This window comes from Grammomys surdaster, unplaced genomic scaffold (assembly GCF_004785775.1).
Source record: "Grammomys surdaster isolate TR1022 unplaced genomic scaffold, NIH_TR_1.0 493, whole genome shotgun sequence".
In the NCBI taxonomy this organism is placed as follows: domain Eukaryota; kingdom Metazoa; phylum Chordata; class Mammalia; order Rodentia; family Muridae; genus Grammomys; species Grammomys surdaster.
Window position 1 is genome coordinate 489,104 of NW_021604912.1, and position 16,411 is coordinate 505,514.

The window sequence follows — 16,411 nt, forward strand, 5'->3', positions numbered from 1 at the left end:
CCTTAGATCTAGTGATGCTAGCTAACTCAGTATGCTGCTGGTGCTAATATTGAGACTCAGACCGGCCCTTTGATCTCTATAATTCTCTTGATTTTTTTTTAACAAATTATGAGCCCAGCCATATCAAAGGGCATAGAGAGGCACATGTAGAGAGTAGCTGATATATTCTATTTAACTCTAGAAAATACAAGAGGACCAGTGTTCAAAATTTCAGTGAAGAAAGTTTCACTTCAGTGTACAGACTAAAAAACTGTCTTTAAATCAAAGGCACTGCCTGGGGCACAGTGAAAGCCTATTCTTTACGTGTCACCAAGGCCCCTATAAATGAAGTTGTTCAGTTAGACTGTAATTGAATGGAGTGGGGGGGGGTAGTGGAGGTTGCAAAAATTTATATAACATATAGAATTATTCTAGACTCATTCAAAGCTTCTTCTGAGAGTGACTTTTATGGGATTCTAGTGTTTGTTTACTCTTAAGGCTTAGTTTATTTCCATTGGTTGACTCTCTGAGTAAGCTCCTAAATCACAAGGATCACACATAGCTTTGGTTCCAGACAGCTAGCATAGGAGTAGAATTGTATTCTCTATCTGGAAGGACATATTAATACACAATTTCTACTTTGAATTTGAAGGAACTAGAACCCAAATATGGAGATGATTTAAACATCAAAGACAATCTGCATGCCAATCACCACCACATTCCAAGTGCTGCCTCTCTAAGACAACACTGTTTAATCAGGGAGCACAACTCCTGGGAACAAGAAAGAGAAGACTCAGTCCACACATCCATTCTGCACATGGTGAAGACAGGGAAGTCCAATGTACAGCCATCCTCAAAACTAAGATCTGCAACAAACGTGAACCAAAGCATACAACAAAACGGTTTGGGGAGAGCTTCTTCTGGACATGATACCTCTGAGATTCAGCCTCCTTCAGAACAGGCTGCTTGGGACATTGAAGCAATTTCTTGCCCAAGGATAACTGCCTCATTTTCGAACTCTACTAAGTCAGAAGAAAGCAATGAAGGAACAGAGAAGCTTCTGCACACACATCCCAAGCACACACCTTTCCATGATCCTCATCTTTATATGGCTAATGCTACACGGACGAGATCTGTTGTGGGATTCAAGACAATGGCATTTCCTGATCTCTGGGGGCACTGTTCACCTCCCACTGCCCAACCCATGCTTGATCGCAAACTGGGAATACAGAGGTGAGGGTTTTACTGACTTGGAGTTTGAAGATTTTCTCTTCTAAATACTTTCACAAATGGAGTGGTTTATACAGATAATCTGCTGTTTGTAGGGAAGTGAGAACTAGCCTAGAGTACCCTAAATACCTTTGGAGACATATAATCTTGCCTCTACATTGGAGATTTTATAATCCAAGTATTAGATAGTAGTAGGCATGTAATTCTGGGAAAAGACTTCCTTGGATGGTTCTAATATAAACCATGGCATCATATCCATGGCAAACTAGCACAACAGGGGGCATCATCTAGTGTCTCCATATTCTGGAACCTATCCTAAAAGGAATCTTTTTAGAAAAATAAGAAGGTGATTATTTGAGATCTGTTTTCTTTTTTTATTACAAATTGGTGTTTGGTTTCTTGCTGATAAAGAAAAGTACTATGCTTTTTCATAGCCCTAGGATTTGGAGAGAGATTTTCCTATAACACCAAGGACAGAATGAAAAACCATCTCACATATTCTCCAGGGCAGAAATCCTAAGTGATAGATTATTCCCATATTTCAAGAAAGACTGCATTGTCCTTGGATCAGCATAGTGAGATGAAAATGAAATCTGATAAAAGATATTTCTCCTGAGAGGGAGATTGCTATACATATCTTGAGCCAGTAGAGTCAAATATGCAGACCAGAATGTTTCTTTATTTTAAATTTCATGTCTTCAGCAAATTAATCTTTTGACAGTAGGTCCCAAGAACTGTTCCAACTTGGATTCTTGTTTGATCTTATCTCACCATGAGTACTATACCTAGGATACTCATACTTACAACCTCATGGGTGGTCGGTCCCTGTCTCTGGTATATCACCTCTTGCTTCTCAGTCCGGGCTTTGGGTCCACCTCACCTTCACAATTCTCTTACCGATATCAACAAAACTCATTGAAAATGTGAAGAGGGATTATAAATTCCTCTTAAACTTTCTTCCTCTCTCTTTTTTAAATCTCGCAGACACTTTTTTTTTCACTCCAACAGAAGACTGAACTCAGTCTTCTACAACAGGCAGAGTCTGAGGAATACAAATATACAGAATAAATACAAACTAGAATGCTTTGCTGGAGCCATCCAAGCTGCAAAACTGCTATTAGTCAATAGTGGTAATTTCTCCCCCAATGCTCTCTCAGTGCATAGGAATTTTTAATTCTATAGACAGAAACACCATAGTACCCTAGTCCAGATTCTCTTGAGGACTGTGTTTAAGTCATGAATACCTTAAAGAACACCTATCACTCCACCTTCTGTTTCTACTGATCGTGTATTTTTATGCTTTAAGATTGAGGAAAAAATGTAATGAATGTAAAATGGAGGAACTGTTAAGTGCTTATCTTCTGTGTTTCGTTAAGGATTTCTGAGCTGGGATAAAGAGCAGGCACCAACACTTACATTGTTTCCAATTTTATTTACAAGGATCAAGATACTTGAGGATGTCCGGAGGTTCCTCCAGCCAAGTGATGTTATAAACAAAGTTGTCTTCAATTTAGACGAGCCCTGGTACGTGGTCTTGAACATTCATGGAATGGAAAGCAAGGAGAATTCTGTTAGTTATGCTGATATGTTAATAGGAGTGTTCCATATTAGGAATCCACTTCTGCTTCTGAAACCAGCACATTGACTATTCTGTTTCAAATTCTCTAAGAGATATCTTACTCTTAAGGAGTATAAATCTGTGTCCAAACACAGCAATATGAAATGTTCACACATTCCCTTTTTTTTTCTTATAGGCCTTTGCAAGGGAGCATTTCCAATTGCTTAAGATTCTACTCGGAGTTTGAATCAGGAAATCTTCGTAAAGCCATCCAAGTGCGTGAGTAAGTAAGAACAGCCACAGTTGGGGCTCCTGGCAGTATAGAAGAGCAGGTGCTGCCCATTTCTTGCCATTACCTGTTCGTTTTGGTAGCTCAAAGCACAAACCAGTCATCTTAAGAGTATCTTTACCATGAAAATTGGCAAACATTACCTAGTATTAAAAGTTTTCCTGTCTGAGTCATTTGTCAAAAGACAATGAGGGAACCTATTGGCTGATGCCTTAGCAAGGTAAACTGTTCACTACATCCATGAATATAAGTTATTTCTATATTCTTTACTTCCATATTTCAGTTTAAGAAACTTCTCTCAGTGCATGTGTATGCTTCTATTATTCGAAGGCTAGCGCTGTGGACACAGAAGAGTGCATGACATTTCCTATTCCTTCTCTTCCCCATAACTATTTATTCCACATGGTTGTATTTAGGAGGCAACAATTTTGCATCTCCATCTTTCATTCCAGGGACCATGTATGTATCCCTGTCGAAAGCCACCAAAGAGCTTTCACTAATAGAAAATGACTGCACAGGCAAGGACAGACTAAGGATGCACAAAACCAGAATGAAAGAGATGATCCCTTTTCAGTTGCAGTGAAAGAATAATTTTTCACAGTCTCTTGATGTAACACAATTTTCCCATAGAGGAGTAGAATAGACTTACTAGTTACATAATCCGTCTATGGCTGGCTTCTGACATATCAAGTGGTTAGTGACAGTATAAGTAGCCACACATGTTGGAATGAAACAACCAGGGCTGCCTCCACCTTCTAGGTGGGCTAGGAGTAGCCTGCCTTGCTTCATGTCTTTCTTTTCTCAGCTGCAAAATGAGGATAGCAGTAATACCTACTTTGTAGATTTTTTTTTATCAGACTTAATTCATGTTCATCAAACTCTCTGAGTAGCTCTCAGCACATGGTAAGCACTCAGTGGACATGCTTTTATCTAGAGATACATGCTTACCATGATGAGCTTAGAACTTAGTGTAGCACCAATTTAACATGTTATTTTTGAAGGTAATTTTTTTTTGGGGAAAAGACTTATATATGATATTTTTCTTTTGGCTTTAGTTTTGTACATGGACTACTTCAACAAAACCTGGCACATAAGAAAAGTTGAGCTTCTTGAACTATGGAAAGAAAAGACAAGCATGTCATAGTTCCATTCTAGCCTACTTCTCCACTCTCAGCTCAGCTTCTGCTTAGTCTTATGGCTTGTGTTTGTTTTTTCCTTTCTCATAGCAATAATGAATTTTGTTAGGAAAAGATTAATATAGATTTAAATATGGAAGGAAGGAAGGAGAGAAAGGAGAGAGAAAGAGAACCAAATGAGGAATTAAGGTTCTAAAGAAAGGGAATCACACACTGTTTACAGTATTTCTTATTTCTAAAGTCAAATTCAAAGGACCTAGGAAGTAAGAGTTACTAAAGAGTTTCCTAGGTGGACAGTTTTCAGTCCAGAATCTGCCTAATTTACTGCCATGCCTAGTATTCTTTATAGATTTACCTTTGATCAGAGAACTGAATCATAAATGAATCAATCAGCTGTAGTCAGAGCAGAATAAATAGGGAAAAATAAACATCCTAATAAAACTTTTAATGACCACATTTTTGGGTGAGCACTGTGGGGACAGTGGATGATTCAGGTCATAGAATTGCTTGTAGGCCGGATTTACCCACCCAGTGAAGTATGCATCATTGCATGGTAAGCTCATTGTCATACTCTTGCCAGCCACAGGTTAAAAGGCAGGTTTACATAAGTTAACTCTGCTCTATTCTTATATCTTGTATCAAGTTCTATTCTTTCATAATTATACCTAAGCAGTATTATATTGGCTTGGTTTTTGGCAACTTGACACAATCTGGAGTTATCTGAAAGGAAGAAATCTCAGTTGAGAGAATACCTCCATAAATTCTGGCTGTAGGACATCTTTTTAATTAGTGATTGATGGGGGAGGGCCATTGTTGTTGGTACCATCACTGGACAGGTGATCCTGGGTTATATAAAAAGCCAGGCTGAGAAAGTCAGGATGAACAATTCAGCAAGCAGCACTCCTTCATGCCCTCTGCATCAGCTCCTGCCTTCAGGTTTCTATCCTGTTTGAGCTCTGGTCCTGACTTCCTTCAGTGATGGACTACAATGTGAAAATGTAAGACAAATAAACCCTTTCCTCCTGAACTTGTACTGGCCATGGTATTTCATCAGAGTAATAGCAATCTTAACTAAGACAGATGTCTTTTCTCTGGGGTCAGGAATTGGAGTGTGTACATGAAGTATGACAAAACAAAATCACTTCCTTTGGAAGAGTGACTCTACCCATTATCTCATTCCTGACTGCAGGTTTGAGTATGACTTGTTGGTCAATGCTGATGTGAATAGTTCCCAGCACCAGCAGTGGTTCTACTTCAAGGTGAGCGGCATGAGGGCCGCTGTCCCTTATCGGTTCAACATCATCAATTGTGAGAAACCCAACAGCCAGTTCAACTATGGTATGAGCTCTTTGGGATCAGGGGATTTCTGTCTATATCATGAACGAGTCACTTCCTGGTTGTTTGTATTATTATCAGAAGTCTCCCTGAAGTCCCAGAAGGTTGAGGACGGTATGCTTTGCTTACCAGTCTGCCAAGACAATGGCCAATTGAGAGCATAGTGCAAATATGGAAGGGCAGTGAGGGACTCTTACCCTCCTAAACAATGTGACGAGTGCACACAATATTGCAGTACATTCTGAAGTATAATACACAATGAACTCTGGAGTCTGGAAGGTGATTGCTTCTGTTTTCCACCTTCTAAATATTACAAGAGTAAATATATATACTGGCCTGTTTGCAGTAAGGCAGGAGAACTGCAAAATCGACCCGAGCACTCCTTTATGTACTCAGAAAATTCTGGAAAATGCTTAAATCACTACGATCTATTTGGGATAGTTCAAGTACTAATGTATTTGATGGTTTTGAATGAAGAATAACTATGACTGTGACCTTTATTTCATTCTACTTCAGGCCATGTCTCTATTCCATATTGCCTAGGACAGACAGACACTCATGCCTATAGAAAGATAAAATGTGAGCCTTAACTCTTGCATTCATGTTTTAAAAAATGGGGGTTCAAGTGTATGTTGTGTTCTCTGTGGAGACTGAATGGGAGAATGGATGTTGTTCTCCTAATTCAAGAGCCATTTCCTTGCATTCCTTGGTCCATGGCACCTTCCTCTGTAAAACTGGCAGTACAGCACCTGTAATGTCTCCAGTGACATTGCTTCTCTTCTTTAGTCAAATCTCCCTTTGCGTCCTCCTCATAAAGACATTGGTAGTTACATTCAAGACCCACATGGATCATCAGTCTGGCTTAATATCTAAGTTTAATTATATTTGCAAAGTCTCCTTGACAATATATAGTGAACATTCAGAGTATAGCTTTGAGGGGTCAAGAACTGAGTGTCTTTAGGGGCTCATCATCCAGCCTATTATTGTATTCTTCATTTGAGGCTCTTTTTCTTTTCTTGTGTATTAAGCCTTGCTTTTATTTCACAGGGATGCAGCCGACGATGTATTCTGTGAAAGAGGCTCTTCTTGGCCGACCTGCCTGGATACGGACAGGCTCTGAAATTTGTTACTACAAGTATGTTAGAACACACATGGCTTCATTTGATCTGTGTAGATATTTACCCTCAATTTTTAAATTTGTTTTCTGTTGTTCTTGCAAATATCCACAACCTGTTTGTCTGCCAACTTGTTGTCACTGCTTGTCCTGAGACATTTTAGGTTAAATGGAACTCACTTTAGTCCCTCGAGTAACATTGGAAGTATTGAAATATGATTAGTTTCTCTTCACATACCACTGTGAAAACTTGGGAAGTCTTTTTGGCCAGGTCTTAGAAGTTGTACATGCTGAGGTTGTGGTTACTGCTTCAAACCTTAGTTTTTCAGGACCCAGTGAACAGGAAGTCTAGGGTTCTATGTTCTCTCCCTGTGCATACAACCTTCACTTTTCAAGGTCATAGAGGCATGACTATATGACAAATCTACATATGGAAGCCTTCTTCTGTAGTAAGATAGTTTTGTGTACAAAGGAGGGAGGGATTGAATTATTCATGTTCATTCTTCAATCAATAGACAAGTTTTATCAGTTTACTCCCCCCAAAAATGTGATGAAAACTTAAAATACCTATATCCTTAATGAAATAAATGGGTTTATTTACATGCACATGCATATCTTTCTTATATGGAAAATAAAATTCAAATACACAAACAAGGGCTAAGGAATGTTAGGATAGGCAGATTTTATATGATACCTTGTTAGTTTATTGCTAGATCTCATAAAAATCAACAGGCTTCTACTTTTGTTTCTCTGCTAAAGTAACTCTCACATTTCTAAGATAATAACAGGTCCCTAACATACTACTAGCAGATAATCTAGAATTTGGGATGATTATCAAAGACTCAGAGAAGGAAGGTATACACTTAACATCTCTCTGCTTTGAGCTCTGGGGATGGTATTGACAGGAAAGGTTAGAGGTCCTATTCTTCTGTTTGGATAAAAGCAGAAATCACCATAGAGATAAGAGCAGCTCACAAAGCACAGAGAGGAGCTGATTAACATGATGCAGCAAGGCAGATGGCAGCTTCTGTCCTTGATGGATCAAGATATGAACCCAAGTAGCATTTTTGTATATTCTTTAGAAGAATAACAAAACCTTACAACTTTGTTGGATTTCCACTCACCGAAATGGCAATTACTTCCTGGCCTACTTATCTTAGAACCCCTAGGACTCTTTTTTCTGGTACACTGAGATGTAGGCTAAACATCACCTCAGGGTTGTAGGGTTCACAAAGGCAGGAGACATAAATGAAATCCAATTTTTATTGTACCAGGAATATCTTTTAATTTCCTTTGAAAATAGTGTCAATATATGTACAAAATTTAATGGAAAACTTGCTTGGGTCTGGAACTTGAGGTTACCACAAACATAAGGTCTTGCATGATTAAATCAGTGAAGTGGAGCTCACAAGTCATATACTCTTTTTTGAACTTGGGAGTAAGAAAGAAACTCAAGGGGAGGCAGGTATCTCCTCAGAGGAGAAAGATGAAGACACACATCCAAAAACACCACCCAGGCCTAAGGGACGCCACTGTTAATAGCTTTTAGATTCATTAACAAGACAATTGTTATGTGAATTAAGGAGTAACGGAGGGATAAAATGCAAACCGTGCATGTATAATGTAATTCATTTTTCATATTCCAGCCATGAATATAACAGAGATGAATGGATAAGGTTGCTACATTGTGATACAGTTTGTTTTACAATTATTCACATTGTATTAACACATTACCAATAATGTGATGTAACAACAGGACAGATATGTGTAATCTCTATTCACCCACAGATTACAACATCTCGGTCTATTATGGAATACTTTACTGTACAACATCTTTTACCTTGTTTCCCTTCACAATCTGTGATTGGATCTGCTCTAGAGGATTTCTTTGTTTCATCCCTGCATTTATTCTCTCTGGATTATTAGTCAAGGGGAATCTTACCTCCTTGTTTCCTAATGTTCTCTATGTTAGTATAAACTCAGATGTTCTGTTATCCTTGTGGCATTAAATTCCCAGAGTTAGTGTCAGGATACTCAATGTAAGGAGAAGTAAGAATGTGGTATCTGGGTAGTTAAATACAAATGTGAAAGAAAAAGAACTCCTGGAAGGAATGGAGCCTCATATACTTCGGGGATCCTTAAATACTTTGCCAGAAGCTAATAGAAAAGACAGGGAAGGGCAAGTCTTTTCTTCCCTACTCCCTGCAAACCTTTGCTGAAGCTATGATGGTGAGCTCCATGTCATGAAACAGCCGATATTGAATTTAATGTGCTTTCTATAATCTCTCTCTGGAGTAAAACAGGGAAGAGGGTTTGATTTCACTGGCCTCAATCAAACTTGTTTTGTAATTATTCACTGTATATGATTGACATGTACTGCAGGTGCCAGTCAGGTCAATCCCCACATAAAACAGTAGGTATTTTAATATTTTTATTACCTAGATAAATAATATGTTCAAGGAAAAGCTTTTAATATTGTCTCTGTGTGCACAATTTGGTCATTTTCCCAGGTTACAAATTACCCCCTTTATTCTGGAGACTGAAGAACAAAACGGGTGAACTCATTTTTCTGTGCCCGTCATAAAGTAAGCAAGGGCACATTGATTTGTTTTATTTACTTTCCTGTGGCCCACTTCTCCTTCTGACTTGCGGCTTCACACCTTTCCCAATCCTCTCCCAGCTCTGGTCTAAAGCAATCTCCATGTTGAAGGGCAGAGGGAGGGAAGCTGCAGGTGCTGAGTGGCCATGTAATACACTGCAGCTGCTCTCTTCTGACATTTATCTCTGCTCATGAGAGGAGATGGAACAGCTCATTCATGAAGATGAATGCCATACAAGAGCGCTGCCATCATCCATCCTTCTGAGGAATCTCAGGAGAGAGATTTGGTGCTATATAGAATATTAGGGCTGCTGCAGGCACGGGGAAGCCCAGCGAGTCAGCTGCTGTGCCTTATTAGATTCCATTAAGTCAAATGATGTACCCTTGTTAAAGAGCCATCATCAGTGTGAGATTACCTAATTCACACGTAACTTTAGTGTCGGCGAGTGTAGTACACACAGTGAACAATAGTAACGACATTCAACTTCCTGGAACATTTCTGAGCATAAGTGGAAATGGATGTAATTTGTAACTGCCTTGTGTACTTTGCTTCTTGTTTCATTGAAGGTTTTATGGTTACAAAGGTATGAATCCTTCTGAAGATGAATGGTTCAGGGAAGGGTGAGCTTTTACCGTGGAGCAGCTGGGTCTGTGTAGCTCAGGACATCTTTGTCCCAAGATGACCTGTCTAGGGTTTCCAGCCCATCTGAGAGCATACCAGTGGCCAGGCTTCTTCGTTTTTTTTTGTTTTTTGTTTTGTTTTTTCACCCAGAAGAGATGTTTCCAAGAGAAAATTGTTCTTGTGAGTAAATTTCTGCCATCCCTTCACCAGAAAGACATCTGACAAATTACTCCAACTTTTCTCAATCTTAGTTTCTTTGTCTATAAAATAAGGATAAAAGTGGCATCTGCCTCCACAAAGGAGCTCTGAAGATGAAAGGAAATGCAATAGAACACACAGTAAGCCAAAGACTTGAATGCTGTAGGTATTCAATTAACGTTAGTAAGTTTTAGTAACAATTACTAGAACCATCTTAAATCAACTGAGTATTGGTGATAGAGTCATAGTATAGATCTCATCTTCACTAGCCCTCACCTGGACTGTTTGATATTCCTCTTTGTTTTAGTCTCTAAGTTTCTAGCACTCCTGGTGTATACTGATCACAGATTCTTACTTGCTGAACTGAACAAAATTTCTCTTGTCACTATGTACATTTCTAAGAGAGAAGTGATATAATGTTAACAATCTTAGTTTCATAGCTAAGTCCACACTGAATACTGCTTGTGTGGAATTGTTCAAGATACTTCACAACAATGAGCCCTAATGTTTCCACCTATAGAATGTGTAAAAAAGATATTTCCTCTGGAAGGGTAATATTAAGATTGACACAAAATAGATGAAGCATCTTAATTATTGTTCAGGGAACCTTAGCTCTATTTATTCTATAAACTTCAACTGAAGAGTTGCCAATGTCTAGGCACGGCACACAAACCAAGCACAGTGTCCCAGAAAGGAATATAGTTGGTCCTTTTGATAGGTATCAGCAGTGAGGAATATACAAGTGTCAAAGAGCTATGTACAATATTGTAGAATAATTCTTTGAAGGGCAAACATTTAAGCTAAGAGAAGGAAACACGGTAACTGAAGATGATGACAAAGATTTTCTAAGTCCTTGTAACATAGGAAGGAAGCAGCTAATGTAGGAAGGATGACTGTTACCACCCTGAAGACATCCTTCAGCATGTTCACACTGCAATTGAGAAAACAAAGACAACTAATTGGAAAAATCAAATCAGAAAGCCTTATTTCAGTTTAGAGACTTACTAGACATTTGTCAAAGGCCTCTGAGAAATGTTGTCTGTGGGCATTGCCTCCTCCTATAGTGTGTTTATCAGAAAAGTATCCAGTGATGAAGTCTGACATTTGTTTTAGAGTCCTCCAGAATTTAAACCCATCATTAGAAGTTGCAAAACAACTTTCTTCAGCTGAATTTTACTCCCTACAAGCTGTTGTTTAGTTTCCAATTTCCTGAACTCCTAGTAGGGTACAAGCATCTTGGGAAAGGCCAGCTTGCAGGGAAGGAGTTGATACCTTCAGGCTATGAGGTATATTATGAGAGATGTGTATCTTCATGTGTGTGTTTGTGTGTGTGTGTACATACACACATGTGTGAGAAAATTTAACATATAATCAAAACTACTATCTGAATTCATTCTCCTCTATCACAGGGACCATGGAATTTTAAAATTTTGGGCCCATGCTATTTCTTTTTCCATTCCCCTAGAACTGGTCTTTTCGTGGAGCCCAGGGTGGTTTCAGTGGGGAAGAACCTAAGGACAAATACAGAGATTTCATTGCCCCCTCTTTGTTGCTTTATGTAGCAGAGTAGAGCAAGGCTGACATGGTGATGGGTAAGTATCCTTGTTATATGACTTCAGTGTACACTGGGAAACATACAGAGTATCAGAGTTTAATGATACATGTAACTACTACTCTCCAGACTTCATGGGCAGACCTATAAGAAAGCAAGGCCATTACCAAATAAGACCACTACAACTGACTCTTATCTCAAGTCAAGATGGTGACTCTGTTTCTGCTGTTCATAGGAGAAGAATCTGGTGACAGTGGACATTTGATGATGTTTATACTTGTCTTCATATTCATGAATATGTGTGCATGTGTGTATTTATATTTGTACTGTTTATAGATTGGAGACTAATTCATACTTTAATGCAGTGTCCCTGCCTCATTTCTCTTGGTTAGGGGCTGTAACTGACCAGTACCTGTTTGCTATTCAGCTAAGTATAAAGAAAATGTGTTTTTTCATTGGAGCCTTTGCAAGTGCAATCGGAAAGCAAATAAAGACAGAACACAAGTGCCTCTCATGCCTTCTGGGCGGCCATCTGCTCTTTGCATACTTTCTAATAACCAGAGTCTTAGCGTTTGGAGATACTTTAAAACTTTGGGGAAATCTGGAAAAAATAGATACAGCTAGATATGAAGACCCAGCTAACAGCATGGGGGAAGATACTCTTTTGAAGCTATTTCTATAAGCACATGGGAAATAGACTCTGTTAGTGTGATTCAGAAGCTGGATGGGACAGTTATTTTGAACTAGTGTTGTTATGGGCTTATTCTCTTCCCCCTTCCCAGAGTGAATGACTCTAGGTTGCTATGTGAACAGAAGCTGAAGCAAGCAAAGTAAGTTGGGCAGTAGTCGTTGGAAGCATTGACAACCTCTCATACACATACCCCTTGTTTTATAAGCATTGAAACATTACAAGGAGCACAGGAAGTATGGTGGCATGCTATTAGTTCTTTTCCTATACAACTGCCTTTTGCAGTTAGTTGTGGTAAGGAGAGTAAGAATGAAGTTAAAAGAAGAAAAGAATATCCATTTTTTTATGTTTTGCAAGAACATACAAACAATAATCTATTTATTCTTTCTCCTTTCCTTCTCCCTCACCCCAAATCCCCAAACCTCACAATGAGCCAGAAAGCTAATGTTGAGCCAAAGGTAGAAGTGCCTGTGGTGTTGTGTGCATTTTACATTATCCTGCAGCCTGGATGATAACATTTCACAGAAAAGCCTGTACAGCTGTCTCAACATCAACAGGCAAAATGAGAGTGTAACTGGCAGTGTGTACAGAAAACATTGCATGGAATGTACTTCTGGGTGCAATCTACTTTGATACTGTTCTCGGAAGTATCAGAATTGGTCCTTCATCTTTGACAAAGGAAAATGTGCACCCTCAAGCTTTCGGAAGCTAAGTCACCTTTGGGATGACAAAGTCATTCCTTTGGAAAGAACTTATTGTCCAGTGAAAGAACAGTCATTTCAGCTAGAGAAATCAGGGTTCAAATCCTGTATCCAGCATTTCCTTGCTTTATGGTCAACTAGTCCTTCTAAGCTTCCATTTTTTTTTTAATTCACAGGATGAGTTATTACAGCAGTGACAAAGAGGACATATGTGAATCTTGAGACGGAATTCAGTGCTTAGTAGCGATAGCTAATAAATCCATTTGTCAGAAGCAAAGGGTATGAGCTGCATGTTGATATCCGTAGATTAGTGCTGTGTTATACCTTCATCATTGAAGCTTCTTATAGCAGGAGGCAGTTAATACAGAGACTCCTAAGTAATCAAAGTGCCAAGACTAAATTATTATGTGTTCAGCCCTGAGTGGGATATCAACATCATCCCCTCCAAAAGCACAGGAAACAACACAGAAGAGGGGTCAGGAAGAACATCAGAGGTAGAGGGTGGGTCATGTGCAGCAAAACTACAGTTTATGAACATAACATATCAAACTATAACAGAATTAAAGGGATGAGCTGTATTTTATATGGTTGTGTCGAGTGATAAGGATAGGGGAGCAAAATTTGGACAGTATGAAACAGAAGTGGCTTACATCATCCTTGTTCTCAGTGCAATGGTTAGGTAGTGCTCATCTGTAGTTGCAGTTAAACAAGGGAAGTCACAATATGTATACCACAAATGGGAGATGCTGGGTCAAACTTACGTGTGACTGAACTGATACAGGAGCTGGCAGTGAATTCCATTGTCTCTTTCTTTACTTTCTAAGTTTTACCCACAAAAGTGGTTTTCATTACCGAGTTACGGTTCTTTTGCCAATATGTAGCACAGGAGAGTTCTGACATTTAGAACTCTGGGGCCTCCCCATCCTCCTCTGCAGCCTCACCCCTTCCTCAACTTCATTCATTCTCATCCTGTCCTTTTCTGTTTTTTAGAAATCACTACCGTCAGAATGCAGCAACCATGGATGGAGCATCTGGGAAGCGCTATTACACCCTCACGTTTGCTGTTACCTTCCCACACGATGAAGATGCCTGCTATCTGGCCTATCACTATCCCTACACCTACTCCACCCTCATGGTAATGACCTATAGCATCATTATCCTAGTAAGAGAACAAAAATGAGAGATTTTTCTGAGAACATTCTAGAGATCCCAGAATAAGGGGTCAGCAGGGAGAGGAGAACTATCATTTTCCTAAGACAGTGTGGTGTGTTGTCATTGACTTGGTTGGTGTTCTATGTCCTTCCCTGATTGGAGCATATTGCTGGGTCTCACAGCAAGTGCTGTTCTAAAGGCCCAACTTGTCTACTGGTTGAGAGCGGAAGCTGGGGTTACGTCTTATGGCCTCTGTCTTTAGTAAGTCCACAAGTAAAGAATGAAGTTGTTAGTCAGGCAATGAATTAGGGTCAACCCCTGCAAGTAGGCAGAGATGCAGAAAAAGATTCCTTACTAGAAGAGAGAGGTAGAAGGCAGAAGAGAGATTTTGAGTCTGTGAGTTTGAGCAGTCTGTGAGTGAGCATACAGGTCAGTTTCTCCAGTGGATCCCATGTTTGTGTTTGAACAAATAGTAGAAGAAAACAATGAGTCCAGTGGCCATTATTATTTACGTAGAAGGTGCAGCATAAGGTGCAAGATTCACAGTCATTTCTGTGTTTGAAGTCTCTACAAAATTATTGATGGGACAACTTTGAGGAAAGTTATGTCTAGACCATACAGTTTCCTATCATTTCCAAAAGTTAGCAAACCATCACTTTCCCCTAGCTATTTTATGACTATCCTGTGGAATAATGAGCTACAATCTCTTCTACAGAATGCTTTTATCCTCTGTGTTAATACAAAATGTTACTGCCGTATTCATAATATTATGTATATGCCTGCAATATAGCATTTAGCTTGAAGGTTAAACATTTTCATTTTAAGACTGTGATAAAGAGTAGGACAAGATAACAACCGTTCAAAAGGAATGCTTTGGTATAAATAAAAATCTCTTGGAGCAGGCACACTTAAACCACTTGGCTAAGCCCTTCATGAAAGTGCAGCTGTCCTTTTTTCCATATGTTGTCTTGCCTACAGAGATATTTTTACTGTTTTCCAGATTGCATAAGAAACACAACTAGTATTATTTGTGTATCACCCTTAGAGAACACATGAAGTTAATCTAAGGCATGCATATCTTGCAATATGCTGAAACAAACCGTGGCTGTTGTAAGACATGCTTGCTGCCTTTGGGGACACACAATAGGCAGGATTCATGAGTGGCTTCCCCTATACTTATGATGTTGACAGTGAAGCACTGTGAGTGGAATATCTGTTGGGAAAAGAGGCGCACTTTTGCATACATGTTGGCTTTTTTCTATTGGAGGAAGAAATATGTGTATAGGACACCTACACATATACATTTGTTAGACTACCTTGGACCCTCAGGAAATTCTTGGTGGAGGTGAATATAAAGCATTCAAAGGAGTTTGGGAGCTTGTCTGATTCACCTGTAACATTTATAGATGCATGAATAGAGCTTGAGAAATCCCATATCTGGCTAGTGGCAAAGTGGGGAACAGAGCACTGGTCTTTCATGTTAATCCCTGTAGCCTTTCTATTATACTGTAGAAGTAAGTATAGAATGAATTCAGTGGAATTTTCTGCTTTGGGATCAGCTTTGTATTCTGGCTTGCTATTACATACTGTAGGTACTAAAAATTCAGCTTGATAAATTTTATAAGTATGTATGGTCACTGGGTTCTGTGAGGAGATAGATATACAGATGACAGTTTAAATCATCAACTCAAGGATTTTATCTGAAATTCTGAGTGTTGTGGATGTGATTCAGCTGAATACTAGCAGTTTTTTTTAAAATCAAACATGGTACAGTCCTGATCTCAGGGGCTTTGCTAGACTCTTGGTGAGTGACTATAAGATGACTCAAAGACTGGAATCAGGCTTCCATCTTGCTCTGGGCCTGTGGGCTATTCCTTCCTAGAGGCTTGTCTGACCAGAGCACAGAGTCTAATGCTTATGACTTACAAACACCTGAAAAGTAATTGGGATCTAGGGAAAAAGAATTTCATTTTCAAGGGAGACAAAAGCACCAGCAATGAAGACCCTTCTTAGGGGGAAGAGATGGAGCTGGCAAGCTAGATGAGATAAGATTGCTAACTGAAGTTTGGTGTTTTCTTTTTTTTCTTACTGACTATAGACATTTGAGAAGAGTTAATAAGAAAAGTCACAGGAGATGTATGCAAGGCTTCTTCCTCTTAAAGGAGCAGAATAGCATATAAAAGATAATCTGTTATCTGGAAAGTGACAAAGATACTCTCAATTTTAGGCTTCATATTTCCAGTGACTGATGGCCTCTG

The 16,411-nt window shown here is 39.1% G+C and overlaps 1 protein-coding gene across 1 annotated transcript in view; it reads left to right on the top strand.

The window, feature by feature from the left end:
• Positions 1-16,411, top strand: part of Agbl1 (ATP/GTP binding protein like 1) — a 739,063-nt gene that overhangs the window by 98,184 nt on the left and 624,468 nt on the right. Inside the window, exons 11-16 of the mRNA XM_028781654.1 lie at positions 632-1,212; positions 2,650-2,733; positions 2,964-3,050; positions 5,382-5,530; positions 6,575-6,662; positions 13,992-14,136. Coding sequence (XP_028637487.1) covers positions 632-1,212; positions 2,650-2,733; positions 2,964-3,050; positions 5,382-5,530; positions 6,575-6,662; positions 13,992-14,136 — 1,134 coding nt within the window. The remainder of the gene's footprint in view (positions 1-631; positions 1,213-2,649; positions 2,734-2,963; positions 3,051-5,381; positions 5,531-6,574; positions 6,663-13,991; positions 14,137-16,411) is intronic.